Source organism: Setaria viridis, chromosome 9, assembly GCF_005286985.2.
Source record: "Setaria viridis chromosome 9, Setaria_viridis_v4.0, whole genome shotgun sequence".
Classification (NCBI taxonomy): Eukaryota; Viridiplantae; Streptophyta; class Magnoliopsida; order Poales; family Poaceae; genus Setaria; species Setaria viridis.
The window spans coordinates 13,699,725-13,716,732 of record NC_048271.2 but is presented as its reverse complement, the minus strand read 5'-3'; the positions used below and the strand labels follow the sequence as shown (position 1 = coordinate 13,716,732).

General features: G+C 47.7%; 2 protein-coding genes across 2 annotated transcripts; both read right to left on the bottom strand.

Moving 5' to 3' along the window:
* Positions 1 to 473: 473 nt before the first annotated feature.
* LOC117841121 (uncharacterized) lies at positions 474 to 5,011 on the bottom strand. Its single transcript, XM_034721694.2, has 15 exons — positions 4,190 to 5,011; positions 4,027 to 4,108; positions 3,553 to 3,921; positions 3,294 to 3,459; positions 3,033 to 3,185; positions 2,663 to 2,760; positions 2,422 to 2,513; positions 2,134 to 2,204; positions 1,925 to 2,060; positions 1,621 to 1,680; positions 1,448 to 1,530; positions 1,280 to 1,356; positions 1,020 to 1,090; positions 875 to 932; positions 474 to 795 (listed from the first exon to the last, which is right to left on the bottom strand). The coding sequence occupies exons 1-15, from the start codon at positions 4,405 to 4,407 to the stop codon at positions 670 to 672; spliced, it is 1,860 nt and encodes a 619-aa protein (XP_034577585.1). The 5' UTR covers positions 4,408 to 5,011; the 3' UTR covers positions 474 to 669.
* A 4,982-nt stretch (positions 5,012 to 9,993) lies between these two features.
* Positions 9,994 to 14,346, bottom strand: LOC117840528 (cytochrome P450 84A1). Its single transcript, XM_034721040.2, has 2 exons — positions 13,304 to 14,346; positions 9,994 to 10,927 (listed from the first exon to the last, which is right to left on the bottom strand). Exons 1-2 carry the CDS (start codon positions 14,240 to 14,242, stop codon positions 10,295 to 10,297), a joined length of 1,572 nt encoding a protein of 523 aa, XP_034576931.1. The 5' UTR covers positions 14,243 to 14,346; the 3' UTR covers positions 9,994 to 10,294.
* Positions 14,347 to 17,008: the final 2,662 nt, after the last annotated feature.

Below are 17,008 nucleotides of genomic sequence, written 5' to 3'. Positions count from 1 at the left end.
ATTCTGCTCAGTTAAACCGAGGGGTTGGCATCCCAGTATGTGTTTCATCCTCAGCCAGAGGCCAAAGCATAAGCGAGCAGGTGTTAGCTGATTCTACGGCACCGCGCTGCTGATCTCCGAACAGGCGTACAGCGGCGATAGTTTTGCAGTAGCAGCTTCTGGAGAGGGGCCGCCGCCCGCCGGTCGATGTGTCAACCAACTGGCCGACGAACTGCTTGCTGCGACACGACCTTCACAAATCGCAGCGCCTCGTCAGGGCGCACGGCACCTTCTGCGCGTGGCTGCCTCAGCGACGACGGTTTTGCTGCAGTCAGGGGAGACGTCGAGCGCCGCGGCCTAGTCTCCTTGCCACGCCATGTCGTCTGGCTTGCGCACCGTGACACCGCGCGTGCCGATACGGCCAGGCTCACGACGCCGCCCGCGCCCGGCCGGCGGCCACCCACCCACCCTCTCTCTACCTTGATCTCCAACGCCGCAGCCCGCAACGAACGCTAAGGCAGGGGCAGACACTGCCCCGTGCCCGGCAAAATAGTCACTAGAACAAGCGAGCACCATTTGTTTCTACAAGTCGTAAAAACACATTAGCACAGCGATCTCATGCGTATTCCTCTGACAGATCATCCCTTTATTTACTACAATTCTATAAGCGACGAACCGCGATCCCTGCAGTTATTTTGTCCTGGGCGTGCAGGGATAGAACACCGGGTAGTAGATGTTCAGCTCAAGGTGGTCCAGAATTTGCTGGACAAGCGAGAGGTAGGAAGAGTGCCCGAAGACGAGCTCAGTGACATCAACCTGTATGTGTCAATTCAGGTAAGCAGATGCATTAAGAAATACGTTTTGTTGATCAGTTGGATGCCTAAGTGACGCTCACGTTTTCTACTCCAGGGACATCCACGGCCTGGATGCCAGCCAGACCTTGCGTGAGCAGGCTGCAAGGAAGCGGTTCATCAGTCATTGCCGGCACAGACTACAACAGCGGTCACGACTCATGAAAGGCTAGCATGAACGGGATTTACCTGGCGCGAAAAGTGATTCCGAGAATCCAGTCGTTTGTGGAGTAGACGTTCACGAATCTGCCGGCAACCATCTGCAAAGAGGCAAGGCCATGCAAAGAATGAAAGAACTGAGACGGTCGTCTCATCGTCTGGAGCAATCTTACATCGACAGAAATGGTGGTTTCTCAAGTAAGAAGCTTTAATCACTGCCTTGTTTGGAGCACGTAACGGAATTCACAGAGGAGGAACTGGAATGGAAAACAAGCTCAGACTCGTCGTACCTTCCTGGCAGGCTCCCACATCTCACCTTTAACCGAAACAGGAGCACCTATGAGCACAGCTCTCTCAACTATACCCTCTGTCCATCGCAAACATGTCAGCAGAGCAAGCTATAAACTGACTTGCAATGTTCCTAAAACAGAAAGCAACGTGCAGGCATTTACAGGTACCATTATTTCCCATGTGCGCTAACTCCTGCAAGCACTTGAACACAACACGTGCTCCTAGCGAAAACCCGACCAGAGTGACAGGCCTGGAATGGTTTTGGTAGCGGTGGGAATATTAGCTCCATGGGAGCAGCAAAATTGGTTTACTGAAGAAAGTACATTGTGGGCACAAGAACCTGCTTCCTTGCAATCCTTTGAGCAGAACATCAGCAAGCATTTTCGCAGCTTTATCTGACCTGGATGCACATACCAGATTAATCAAGCTGAAACATGAACTAGATATATCAATTGAACTTTGCACATTACAGGCATTCCATTATACGGGGCTAAATTTAAGAAACAATCAAAATTTCATAGTGCTCTTGAGTTAAAATATAATGGCATTCAGACACAGCTCAACAATTTACTTCGTATATAAAAGAGGAAGAACACTAAAATGATAATCAGAAAATGCTGGCCAATTAGAGTTCAAAGTGGCACCTGTCAATAGCCACGGTCCATTTGCTGTCGATAAATTCTGCAGCAGATACCAAGGTAGCAGGCCATGCAAATGCTGAAATGATACCACTTAACACAGTCTGCATTGCACCTTCCCTTATCAACTCCAGTGCAACTCCTGCAGTGATTACCAGATTGTTTTAATATAATGGTTAAATGCAATTTAAGTTATGTGTTCAAGTGAAAATTACTTGACGCTAGCCAATCCTGTATTGCCGTGCTGAGGGCAATTACATGCTTGGACTCCCACTGCAGAACGTACCTGCCAATATCAATAAAAATTTCATCTATTCTATCCTCTAGTTATGCAAGGAGATCTTCAAAATAACTATGCATTGCAAGCAGCTTTTCACAGATATAATAACCATGAGATGCTCACCTCGATCCATGTTATCTGGACTCTTTATTTGTTCAAAATGCGTTATGTTCAGCCATGTTTTTTTACTTATGTAATATGAAACTACATAAGAAATAGGTACCTCTCTAAGTTAGTTTTCCATCCTTCCCATGGCTTCGAATAATCTTCCTCCGTAAAAGCAAATCCAGAAACAAAGATGCCAACTGCTAGGCGCTGGAACAACAAAATCATCCATGAATATCTGATAATAAACTTCACTCATATTTTGTCATAAAAGACAATAGAGATGTCTTGCTATATGCCCTCTTAGACCATTTGAGCATCAAGCAAGTCATGCACATAGAAGTAGACCAAAAACTCACACCCTGGTTATGGTTCTCGCCGATGGTCTTGAACTCAAATTCTTTAACATTCCCAATTCTTTTGGCCATTTTGGTCCCAGTCAACCCAGCTCCAGCAGCTGATTTCAAAATTAAGATGATGATTAATTGCCACTCATGATAAAAAACCTTCTGAATTAATGCCAGTTCAATAAGCGGAAATAAGCAACATGTTTATTCACTACATTCCTAAATTGAACCGAATCACTAGTAGTACTACTATATTTTCACTAATCACTAATCAGTAAGTGGTACCTAATCTAGGGGGTAAGAATCAAGAGAACATAATGTGAAATGAGCAAGTATCGCCAGAATTATGGTACTAAGAGTCTAAGACAACATTCATGCTCACCTCCAAACGATGCTGCAACCGCTACAGAGCCAGCAGTGTGCCCAGCAGCAGTAGCTATAGCAGCAAAACCGCTAGCTCCGATTACAGGTACAAGTGTATGCAACGTTGGAACTAGAGCAGTGAACCCTGCAGCAATCGCTGGAGCTGCTAAACCTGTCGGATTAGCAGGAAAAGTCATCAGATTTGAGCACATAGATCAGTACAAAACCGATCAATATCTAACATTTCAAATGGTTCCTAGGACTTCATGTGAATTCATACCCCCAGATATAGCCATCAATGTTCCTCCTGTCAGCGCGGCTGCGCCGATGATCCCGCCGCGCTTCCAGTTCTCCCATCTGCTGCTCGGCGACGAATTCTCACGTGACTGCTCTTCCTCCTTTGCTGCAGCCATAGCAGAGCAAGCAACCATTATCTCGACAGCTTCCTACAATGTATCAAGATGTCCGATGATCACAAAGCCGTACTCGACGGGATGCAACATTGTTATCTTGCATGGTGCAAAGGTGAAAGGACTGACCATCTTGTTCCACTTGACGTCGAGCCACGTGGCGAGCAGCCGCAGCGCGACGCGGTGGCGGGCGTCGTAGCCCTTGGTGACGCGAGGGGACCCCATGCCCTCCTCGGCCATGTTCACGTCGGCGACGCACGCCGAGAGGAGCATGTACAGAACCGCCATCTTCCGGTAGTCCTTGGCGCGCGTCGACGCCGGGTCGTCGTCGGGGCCGCAGCTCCCCGGTTTGAGCGCCTCGGCCGCTGACTCGACGATGCTGCTCTCCAGGCCCATTGCCATCGCGTCGACGGCCTTGGCGAGCGCCAGCTCCTGGTCGGACCTCTCGGACCGGGCCTTCTCGTCGTCGTCTTCGTCCTCGACGACCTTACGAAGAAACTGCACCCACGGCAAGAGGACGCATGGTTCTAAGATATGCAATTGTGTTCGAGGTGAATTCAAGACGGAATCTTTTATTTGGCATGCGTTTCGTTGGGTGCGTACGGCGCCAATGTGGTGCTTGGGATCGGAGGACGCGGCCGTCTTCTCCACTCCGGCCCAGGCCTTGGGGTCGATCTCAAGAAACCTACAAGAAATAGATGAGAATGCCAGCATTCGAGCACGCATTAATTGTGGAATGGAGAAGCCATGATCGTCGGATCATCACCTGAGGACGGGTCGGAGGAGGCCGCGGGACTCGTGGGTCCAGAGGTCGCGGGCGTCGGGCTCGACGGCTGAGGCCGGGTCGGGGTGGGGCTGCTCGTCGTCGAGGCCGTGGGAGCCGAGGAGGACGGTCTGGTGGGTCTGCGCCTGGCGGAGCGCGAGCGCCAGGAGCGCCCCCGCCGCGTACCGCTGCGTCTGGCCCAGCGTCGACGACGCGGCCATCGCCACAGACCGGTGGGGGACCCGATCGCCGGTGCGCGCGGGCGGCCGGGGCTGTTGGTGGGTGGCTGGCTGCTCGGTTCGGCAGGAGACGTGGCGCGCGCGGGCGATCGATCCACCCTGTGTGTCGTCGTCGTCTTCGTCCGTGGTAAATCCTCTCCGCCTCTCCGGTTGGGTTGACACGGGCGCCGCGCGGTTTCGGTGCCCGTGGGCCCCCTGCAGTCGCAGAATGGACAAAGAATGCGCGGGCGATCCACGGGCTCAGCCCAGCGACATATTTTGTGCTGCACTTAAGGACGCCGGGAATTCGGCCCTCTACGACTGTTCAGCCCTAAGAAATGTGGGCTGCATATGGTCATCCTTGGTTGGGCTGCCTTCGGCCTGGCCCGCTCGTGGAATAATCAATCCATCAAACCGCGCTTATGGGCCAGATAAGTACGGTTCAGAAGCCAAGAAAAAAAACTCAATCTCAAAAAAAAAAAACACTCGAGTGATAGTTCTGGCTGCTGCACTTGCATCAATCGACAATCGTGGCAGCAGGAGAAGTTTTGGAAGTAGCGTCCAAAGATGTTCGACTGTTCAAACGGGATCGTTGTCCCACACCCACCAGGCCACCAACCAAATCTGCTTGTCCGTTCCCACACTCCTGGTCCTAATCAGCGGTCAAACAAGAGCCAAATTGCTTGGTGCCATGGAAATTTTGATGAGTTAGCTTGTATGCTACAAAATTTTACGAATTTCCATCTGAACCTACGATTTATTCCCTCAGTATCATTCTATCCAGTTATTTATCCATGTAGGGCGGATGGGCTAAATCCTGCACCGTCCAATCCCATTTTCTACATTTCACCCGCCGTTTCCGTATTTACACACAAATCTGGAAACGGGACGGGAAGCGGGAGAGGGTCTATCCTGCCCATTTTTCGGGATCCCATTTTTAGCCGGGATGAACCTGTATATTATCATGTATTTGATAAATCCAGGATAGACTTAATATGCATTAGTATGTGTTGACAGCAGTTAGCACGCGAGTTCATGAACCGCAAGCGCACGGATCATTGTAGTTTTTCCCTTAGAGTATTCCATCCAAGGTTTATCCATTCGTGGATCGATAACGAACTGACTAGGGTTCTCTATCTAGCTCAACGAATCTAATCAAGCATAGATTGCATATAATAGCAAACTTGATGTAAAGATTAATAGCATGAGTAAAAGTAGATCTCATCCACAGATATATATGATAACACCACCAAGGGTAGCAAGAGCCTATCGTCTTCTAGTTATAGTTCTAGTTAATAATCAAGCACAACATGCATCTTATCCAAAGCATTCTTTAAACTACTACCTCCGGTCAACCTCCTGAAAATCCCCACCTTACATGGAAGCAGATCCCGTCACGATCCCCACTATCAGCGCAGGTAGTTTAAGGGTACGAACATAGATGAACATGTCTAGCTATCATTAAGGATCAACTCACTAGATCTAATCACCATGATCACATAAAGCAAGCTATGCAGTCTAACCATGAATTAGACTAAGGAACAGGCATATTCACGATAGATAGAAGAGTATAAAAAGAGGCATTGAGTCGCTAAAGATCGGATGACATGAAGAGCATTGCTCATGTAATAGATGTATTTAGATCATCACCTCTGAGTATATACCATTGATGATCACAACTAGCTCCTGAAGTCCACCATAGCACAACCGCGCAGAGAGGCCATGATGGTTAGGGTCGGCTTAAGCCATCTCCTAGACAACTTCAAAGACTTGCAGGGGTCTTTAGCTCCCTCTTTTGTCCTGGTTGGAATTTCCAACCGGGACAAAAGGGTTAGGCCCCGCTGCGATATTTCTAGCCATTTTAACCGGGACTAGAAGGGGATCTGGGGATCTTTAGTCCTGGTTGGTGTTTACAACAAACACCAACCGGAACTAAAGGTCTCCCTCCGCGGTGGTCTTCGGGGGTACATTTTTGACTCGGGACTAAAGCTACTTTTGTCACGGGTCTAATATTAACCGGGATGTCACGGGTCTAATATTAACTGGGATAAAAGGGGTTGGATGGAAGATCATCACTACCAGTGTACCAGAGCAAGGGAACGTGTCCGGCCACGAGCCATATAGCTTCACTGAACACTCCGTCGTCGCTTCCGCTGAGTACAGACGAGCGAGAGGAACTCGACTTGGGAGCAGATCTCGCCGTCACATCCAATCCCAGCTATACCGAACTGCACGCACGCCAGTAGTAGTACCATTAAAGTTTAACTTCAGTCACAAGGCGAAGGGAAGAAAGAACCCCATACTTTTCTTTCCCAAAAGGAAAGTAGTCTATGTTACTTTCAGAGATCAGAGAAAAGACAAACTGGCACTGTGGCACCTCACACAATATCTCCTTTTTTTTTTTTGAAACTGAGCCTCACACAGTTCGGCCCCGGCAGATCCCAGCGAGTGACGTCGCGGGTGCGGCAGCCACACGTATGGACCACGCACTGAGCACTCCGATGGCTACGGCGACGGCGACGGCGACGGCGATCTCGTGGGGCCTGGGGTTCCGGGGTAACCGGCCGATGAGCTCCACCAGAACGCCGTCACATCGCGGCCGGTGACCGAACCAACCATATCACTAACGTCGTCGGCGGCTCCCAGCTGATTGACCTTCCCTTTCAGCCGGTTAATGTATGTCCACCTCGGCAAACATCAGCTCATCAGCATCTATCTACAATAAAATATCAGTCCACTCCATTGAGTTACCTACTACTCTCTTCGTTCCAAATTATAAGTCATTTCAACTTTCTTGTCAAACCATTTTATGTTTGATTAAAATTATAGGAAGGACCACAAAGGTTGATGGCACCGAATAGATATACTATGAAAATATATTTAATGAAGAAACTAATGGTACTTATTTGGTATCATGTAGTATTTTATTGTATAAATTTAATCAAACTTGGGATGCTTTGACTTTCCAAAGAAGTTGGAATGAGTAACGGAGGGAGTACATCTTTGGTTCTTTACTATGAAAAATTAAAATGCTTTTTTATGCCTCAAAATTAGGGACGCAATGCAAGTTGGTACCTAGCTAGCAGGTTCTAGGTCGCAAGGTTCATTTTCATTTAACATCTGGATCTGTGTTCATCTGTATGAGTTTTGAGTCTATGAAATGGCCTATAGGAGTAAAAAAAAACTGTCCCAGCTCACACAACAATTTGATGCCAGTTCGTAATGAGCTTTTCATTCACCATCCAGTTCGTTCACCTAGCAGCTTGGTGTTTGTATATGCTATCAAAGAAAAATAGACGACCCACTCGTACTTAATTAAGCACAACTTGAAAGCTCAACAACTTTCGTTCCCTTGAATCCTACTATCTAGTCCTGATTCCAACACAACTGGGAGGGTTTCTCAGTTTCCAATCGATTCCTTTTTACACTGAAAAAATATATTTATGATGCTGCTACGTTATACGCATATTTATCTGTACTTTTATCTGCTACACTATCAGGAGTTCAGCAGTTTTATCTAGCTCATAGGACGTATAGAAAGATTACCAATTTGGGTCCAGTCCATAATAAATTGATAAGAGCAGTGTTCAATCTTGTTTAACGAATCTCCTCTTAACATAGCTAGTCTCATCATTTTGATGACTTTAGGGCATCCAAAATTTTAAAACTAGTTAGTTTACTTAGTTAATGTGTCATTATTAACGTTTAGCTAGTTAGTTATTGGTGGAGTTGTTGGTTTATGAAACTAGAAGGGATATGCTGCAATTTTTCCCGGCGACAATGGAGATTTGAGAGCGATGCGCATATTATTAAGAGACAGTCCCTTTCTAATCTCTGCTCTGTGATGTCGATGATTGATCCTGACGAAATCATCACCTCACGCATCACCATCTTTGCAGTTTGCACAAAATGGGACGGAACGTTCTTATCTTCAATTCTACCACTCAATTTGAATTGAAGGAAGCCATGTTGTTGCTGATCATCATCACTTACTTCGATCAATCTCCTCAGCACCCACTGCACTTTCTTGGAATATAATCTTTGAGGGGGTATGCATGAGCATCGCCTTTCGTTATGGTTGGATCACCTCTATTGTCATCACCTAGCTTACCCCCACATATATCAATCATGCTAAGTTTTTTTTTCACCATTTCCACTATTTTTTTCATCATTCCATGCTAAATGAGGATGATAATGAGGTGCATTAGTCAAAAGTTACATATAGCAGCAAGCACTAACTAATCTTTTTTTCAAGAAACTAACCACTAGGTAATGGCATGATTCATGTAAAGACTATGAAAGCTATTGGTGTGCAGCCTAGTTCTAGTCTTCTACTACGTCGCTATAGATATCTGATCGAGTTATACATGTTGATAGTGATATTTTCTACATGTCCTCCTGAGTCAAGACTTGATTAATGGTCTTGTGCTGCAGAGGATAATTAGGAGTGTCACGGTTATATCCATTTCGTAAACAGATAATGTTGGTTGAATCACCTCGATCCGTACGTATTTTGGTTCAGCTACTCTGACCACCTTCTCAACCAAGCCCTATAATGGATGAGTGAATATTTAAGAGCATCTGCATGACCCGCAAAAACAAAACTTGAAAAAGAATAGCAGTGGGCCGCTTATGGATGATGAAACCTTATTTGAAGAACCATTCAGCTTGGAACGACTGAATGGTACAGGAAGGGACGAAGGGTTAAACTTGTGCAACTTTTTAGCCGAAAATGTGCTGCACGCACGCACGCACACATCAGAGCGCAGCGAATTTGGTCTTTTCTTGTTTGAGAATTGTTGTCGTGTGTGTCCATGGGCCATTCCTTCCAAATCTTGCGAAAATAGACAGATGGGAAAAAGGTTGCTGCATGCACCAGCAAAAAGTAAGTACTAAGCAGACAAATAAATAGACAACAATTCCGTTGTTGTTCATCGCGGCCAATATCTGCGTTTGGTTGTCAAAATCATATGCTGCTACTTTGAGCTGTGCATGGTTAGACCGGTTGTTTCCCCTACCTCTAAACTAGTGCAACTGCACAATGACAAGCTTGACTGAAAAGCTAAATTAGGTGTAACTGTGTAACACCAATCTACTCAGATAGAAAGTTTGACATCAAAGGTTCCTTTTTTGGTGAGCAGCAAGTGAATAACACCGGAGAAATAATGTTCGATCCAATCTAGTGGAAAAGAGGGCCAACCATTAGCTAGCATAGATTTCCAACTTCCTCGCATGTTTGTGCTTGTATACTAGCTAGTGATTGACGTTAGCATGACGACGACATGGCTTTCTCAAAATTGCCAGATTTAGTAGTTAGTACGTATTGGGAAGCTTTCTTATGGTAGAACCTGCTGATCGATTCGGGTTTAAATCTCCTACTTGGTACGTACAGGTGCTCTCATTTACAGCTAATTGAGACGCTTGTGATGAATAGTGCGCGCGCGTGTTCATTGGACGATTGTCAAACTCTGTTTCACAAAAGAAAAAAAAACAAACCACCTCAGATGTTCATATATATATAGCATGCACGGACTAATATAAGAAAAATGGGGACAAAATTTTGTATGTGGACAAAAGGGGACAAAGAAATAAGCACTAATTAAGTTTTACATGAAAATCCACGAACAGCTGCCCAGCATTCTTTTTATACAATTTGAGTTCTTATGGCCGCACTTCGATCCTTACTTCCTTATACACACTAGGCATGCAGCGGCTATCCATGAGCAAGAATTCCCTTATTGCCCTACAGTACCAGGTATGATGGTTTTATAACGAGAAAGGAAAAAAACACAAAAAAGCCACCAGACTCCTCCCCGGCCGGGATCAGCAACAGCATATACGCACGCATGCATGCTAACCACAGTTGCCGCGTACACACACGCTACGCCTGTCAGTAGAGGGGGCAGTTGAGCCGGGGCGTGGGCACGGCGTAGAGCCTCGTGGCGCGCGGCGCGGTGAGCCCGAAGATGTCGCCCATGTCGAGCTCCGAGGGCTTCATGCCGTCGGGCAGCGACCAGCTGAAGCCGTGCGCGAGCTGCGCCACGGCGAGCTCCAGCGCGTAGAGGCCCAGCGCCATCCCGGGGCAGGAGCGGCGGCCGGACCCGAAGGGCAGGAACTCGAAGCAGCCGCCCTTGAAGTCGAGCCCGGCGGCTTCGCCCTCCGGCGCGAACCGCGACGGCCGGAAGACGTCGGCGTCCTTCCACGAGCCGCGGTCGCGGCCGATGGCCCAGACGTTGATCATGACGCGGGAGCCCTTGGGCACGGAGTAGCCGCCGACGACGCAGTCCTCGGCGGTCTCGTGGAGGAGCAGCGGGATCGGCGGGTGCAGCCGGAGCGTCTCCTTGATGACGCACCGGAGGAAGGGGAGCTTGTCGAGGTCCGACTCGCTCACGTTCCGGTCGTAGCCAACCACGTCGGCGAGCTCCTGCTGCAGGCGCCGGAGGTCGTCCGGGCTGTGCATCATCTCCGCCATCGCCCACTCGATCGCCGAAGCCACCGTCTCCGTCCCGCCAAACATCACGTCCTGCATCCACCATCCGCCATGAACACCCACGTCACATCACATCATTATATTAATTTGGCATAGTATAATGTTTGCAGCAGCAGCAGGTAAAGAGAGAACACTTTTCAGACGAATTCAAAATAACATGGTTGATCGAATAACAATTACAACGTCTTAGTACGTACTATAACACAATACTACCTCGATCTCTTTAAATATAATGATATACAGGTTGTCCTAAATTAAACATCATATTTAAGAATAGAGGGAGTACTACTCTATTTAGTGGGATTTGTTCGTGACGATTTCCTATTCGCGTCTTTCGTTAAAATATACCATCAAAAATTAATGTAATCATAATGATGATGAACTATCATATTTTGATGATATATATCCATCATATCAGACTTAATGATGGAAACTTACCAGATACACAATTGCACACAGGATCAAAAGTTACAAAGCCGTGATGGTTTTTTCTACTCTTATTGGTGGTTAATTTACGTCTGCACACCTGCAACACTATTATTTTACCTTTGACCTTAAGGAAACAGAGCGATTGGTGCTAGCAAGATAGGGGAGCGGTTGCAGCTGTCAGGCCATGATAGATGGCTAGATGCGTTTTACTTTGGAAGGCGACACGCATCAAGGTGACCAAAGCTAATCTAACATACTCCGTGTGTAACAAGGTTATAAAAAGATGCGTCCAAAAAGTGACATGGATAGTCTCCAATGGTTGGCTCTTGCTTGGAAGCTTTCGTGTTGATTTTTCCACAGCGCTGAAGAGGAATCATAGTATGGGTTTGAAGCAGTAGGCACAGAAAGGTGTCCGGTTCAAACTTGTGCTTGCGACAAGTATCACCATCTTTTTTATAGAAAAGTACTAGGAATACACATATGGTACACATGCTATGACTTGAGGCTGTCACTGTTTAGACTTGGACAACGTTTTTTAAAAAAGCAAACTAGACGGAAGAATTAATAATAATTCATGCATCATGCATGAGCCATTCAAAATTGTCAAACCATATATTTATGCGGTTATTCCTCACAAAAAGGTTATACACGTATACTTCGATGAAAGTGACAGAAAAGCGGCTAGCTATCGGTGCCGGTCCACCTACGTGGCTACGTATTTGCGTTCCCACAACACGAAAGAAAATATTCTGAAAGAAAAAGAGATGGTTCGTTCGGAATACTATATAGCATCGGCATCGAGAAGGGGGAACACGTCGTGATCGAGCTTTGCTTGCCCAAGCTATCTAGTTGTTGTTTCAAGCGAGCTCAGAACCAAACAGCGAATGAAACTGATGAACAAAGATGTCTTTGGCTTGTTTTCAAATTTTCAAAAGCTGGATTGGTATATTCCATACAGAAACAAGACATGTTCTAGCTGGCCGGCAATGCTATGTCACTGGATATATTGGTGCTTCGATGATGCGGTGGGACCGGTAGGTGAGTGCAAGGGCATGCTTGGCACGTTGTTAAACAAATGGCATGCTTGGCACGTTGTTAAACAATGGCATGCTAGATCCGGATAGGCACAGGTTCGTCACGATTTCTCGGGCGGGTGAGCCACAATCATGACTCGCCGTATTTTTGTCACTTTACATCTAGACTTCTATACATCTTTGCCAAACATTGCCTAATATATGACAAAAAAGACTATGTAGGAGTAATACAGTACTAGTAGTAGTGGCCCAAAGTTCAAACATGTCCTAAAAGTCAACGCGTCTCTCATGTCGTAATATAATTTTTTTTAAATGGTAGTAAATCGGTTACCCTGGTAGGTAGATTGCATATTTGCTGTTTCTTGGCATGCATGGTCTGGCAATCGATCAACACCTATAATTCACTGCCAAAAATCTAGCCTGGATCCTGCATGGGCCTCTTATAAGTACACTCTATATGTATATATTAGCATGATGGATGGAGATCACACCTACTGTATATATGTAGGTCCCACTAATGCTATTCGGAATCAAGCGATGAGATGAATCATAGTAGATCGATAAGAGAATTACGGATAGGTGTAAGATTCACTGGTTGGATGAATATTACAAAAGAGAAATGAGTGGTTAAGATAGGCTATGGGGTCACAAGTGTAAGTGGAGCTGCTTCTCCTAATCGGATCTTATGGATGGCATAGCTCCCAAAATAATCTGTATGCTGAATTCAGAAGGACTTATTTTTCATGATAGGACCAACTGTCCTACAGGTTAACTGTCCTACAGGAGTACAGGTTGTTAGTGTGCTCGCTAGTCGCGGAACACGTTGTTATCGTTTTCATGCCCTACACACACCTCAGGATTCAGGATCTCGAGCACGTTCAATACCGATTGAATTAATGACCGTGATTAGTGTGACAGCGGGTCAGAGGACGAGTATACTACGTACCATGATGATTGCCTTGATGTTGTCCCGGGTGAGGCGGAGCGTGCTCTGCAGGTCGTCCACGTCGCCGCCGGCGGCGGACTTGTTGGCCGGCTTGGCCTCGGCGAGGAAGGCGAGCATGTCGTCCACCATGTCGGCGTCGGCGTCGTCGGGGCTCTTCCCCCGCTTCATGTGCTCGTCGATGATCTTGTCGATGAAGCGGTCCAGCGCGGCGCGGGCGGCGCGGAGGCGGCGGTTGATGCCCTGCGGGTCCATCCAGCTCAGCCAGGGGATGAAGTCACCGATGTTGAATGCCCCGAAGAGCTTGGAGAACTCCTGGAGGATGGCGATGAACTCGTCCTGGCCCCCGCCGTCGCGGGTGCCGAACGCGGCGCGGAAGATGACGTTCTTGGTGAGGTTGAAGATGAGCTCGCCCAGGTTCACGGCCTCGCCGCCGCTGGACGCCACGGCGCGGACCAGCGCCGCCGCCTCGTCGCGCACGGCCACCCACGTCTCGGCGCGCCGCCGGCTGAAGAGCTTCATCACGCACAGCTTGCGCATCTGGCGCCAGAAGGGCCCGTAGTGCGCGAACGCCATGTCGGCGCGGTCGTAGGTCAGGTACGCGATGGCGATGGTCGCCGGCCGGTTCGAGAACGCGCCGTCCTGCACCTGCAGCACCTCGCGCGCGTACTCCGGCGTCGACACGGCGAACGCGTGCAGCCGGCCCAGCCGGAGGTGGAGGAGCCCGCCGTACTGCTCGGCCAGCGCCGCCAGGCCGCGGTGGGTCAGCTGGTCCATCATCGTCATGTTCCCGATGATCGGCAGGGGCTTCGGGCCCGGCGGCAGCGGCCCCTTGCCTCGCCGCCGGAGCTGCAGGAGCACGAAGGCCACCAAGGCCAGCAACGCCCAGCTCAGAGGGTCCTGGAGCCACTCCATGGCGATCTTGGGCACGGCCACCGCCATGATCGGCGACACCTTTTTTTTGTTTCTCCTTTTCGTTTGGGGTTTTAGATAGCGGCGCGGTGGTAGTAGAACAGAACGCTCTTGGAGTAGAGCTGAGGAGAAATGGGGAGGCGCGGGGTTTATATATAGCTGGAGGAGTAGGTGAGGGAGGCTTTGAGAAGATTAGGTTGAGAGATTTGTGACTAATATAATGAGGATATGAACTCATTTTTCTACATTTTTATTCTTTAATTTTTTTCATCATTGAAAAAAATGGGTTATGTATTGGTATGCCTTCCCTGATCATGAGAAAGCGATGTGGTAGTAGGAGGACATGACGATACAGTTGACAGCGAGAACAAGGATATTAGTTGGAGACAGTGTGTGTGACTGACTATTGGATTCATAAATTTGAAGAACTGGAAGAGATTTTGATAGTCAAAGTTGAAACGTATTGACTAGCTGCATGTACTGTACTGTATTCCAAAACAACAGTTACTTGTGACTAGATGGGATACACTGTACTAGCTAGCCAACCAGTATGCAGTACTAGTGTGGTACGTAGCAGTATCTTGGTTTTTCCTTGTTGTTCCAACCAGCAAGATTTATGAGCATTAAGTATCTTTTGGGACATTTGTTCAATCAATACAGGGGTGCCAAAGGTTTCAGTTGGTAGCTGCAGTGCAACCTAGGAGTGGAAATGTGTGAACCGAACACCACTTGAATACAGAGATGCCAAATCTCTGTCAGTTGATGGCTTTGCAATGTTTTTTTTCCCTACAATGTTCTTTCCCTAACGCTTTATTCTGGCTATAAACGTCCATCACGTACTCATCAGCAAGTTTGTACACAAGCGTCGGTGTTATTTTCACGCCTCGCTAGCTTGATCATGGTAATCCCTTTGAAATTACCTCCTCCTTGACGACTGGATCAAACGAGGTAACAAGAAGAGGTCGAGCTGACGAGTAAGCGGCGCATGTTGGCCAGGCCGGCAAAATGCATGACGGCGTGAAACTTGTTCAACGAAACGATAAGCACAAGGTCACCGGTTGATGATCATTCAAAAGGAACGAGCTGCCGTAGGTTGAACTGAACACATTCGTGTTCAGTTTATCTAATCCAGATGGTGAAAAGCTACCGGAAAAGTGGACCCAGTACACACCAGCACGCCAATACACATACGAAGGATTGGACAGCAACAGCAGGCGTGAAGCACTGACCAATGAAAGAACTCGGCATATGCATCATCAGCCAGGCATTGCACCACCAAGTTTTTGGATAGGTTAGCACTTAGCATGAGCAATGTAGCAGGTCAGGTGCACTGTGCACTGGTTGGAAAAGTATTTGCTGCTTGTATACTAGTAGAAACAAGACCGTGAAAACCCCTACAAATACTTGAAATGGTGGAAAAAAAAGCCTTTGTCTGTGCAGGTGGCCGGGGCCAGTTTTTTCACCAAGGAGTTGGGTATTCATGTTGCACGAAAATAGAAAACACGCGTACGTTAACCTAAGAGATATGGTGGTGTTGGATGAGCGGCCTTGCATTGGTAGCCGAATAGCCGATGGATGCCCTTCCAACCATTAGCAGAATGGGATGTTCTGCTTGGAGAGGTAGTCAACAGTGGTGTGACAATTTTGCACCAATATCCATGTGCACTTAGATTCCTTTTCACCAGAAAATCAACTCGAGATGCACGGGTACTTTGGACTACTCTTCCACTAGAGATAGCAGCAAGCAACGCTTTCTACTGACATTAACCATCATGGTGGTTTGGTCGACCAAACACATATACATTGTATACCAGCAGAGGATACATAAAAAAGCAAGATGCATTCTTCAAGTATATCCAAGTCTGCGCAAGAACGAGCCACCACCAAACCCTGAAATTCACGGGTCACTGGCCGGCGGCCGTGCCGAAGCAAAGCCGGTGACGTGACCAGCCCAGTTAGTTACGGGGTGCTGACGTTGCTACGGGCCGGGGAGACCTTGCTCTCTCACCGGCTACCAGAAACTGACGTGATGTGTAGCTAGAACAGCTGCGAAAATCCTTTGCTCTGTTCAGAGTTCGGGCTCGGGGTTTGGGCCGCCGTGCTCTGGTTTCCCTGGATGATGGGCGTCGATCGCTGTCATCTGGCCGGGGTAATCAAAAGATGATTTAAGAGCGGGAGGAAATGGTAGCCATTTCGTGATGCTGTTCTCTGACTTTCTGAAATTTATATCTCTTTGGTTGAATTGTTGGCCGTTTTTTTTTTTATTGTTCGTTAGTCATCATCATGATGCTAGAACTGACTTTCGATTCGTAATCTCTCGAGAAATACAGCTTTCTCGAATCTCAATCTGCTGCCCGGCCAGTGATAAACGAATAGTGTCATTGCACAGCAAGCTTATCCATATACTCTGAATACACTACCAGTATACTGCCGGTACAGTACAAAATTAAACTACAAGCACAAAGCTACGAGCCGATCTCCATCGACAGCTACGGGAACCACCTACCGCAAGCGCTGCTTCTACCACTCGTTCATTCAGCGGCTTTCTTCCTAGTCAAGGCACGCACTGTGTCAGAGTGAGAAAAACGACGAGCCCATCCCCGTTGCACGTAGCGTAGCCATGTACGCCACTGACTGAGCTGGGCGCGGACACGGCGCTCGATCGGCAGAGCCCTCTACGCTATACCAACCGAGCCTGCGACGGTGTAAACTGTCGGCGGCAGAACAGTGACTGACACAGTAACATTGCGATCAGAGATTCTTCTGGAAAACGAAATCTTTGGTTGGTGGAGCTAC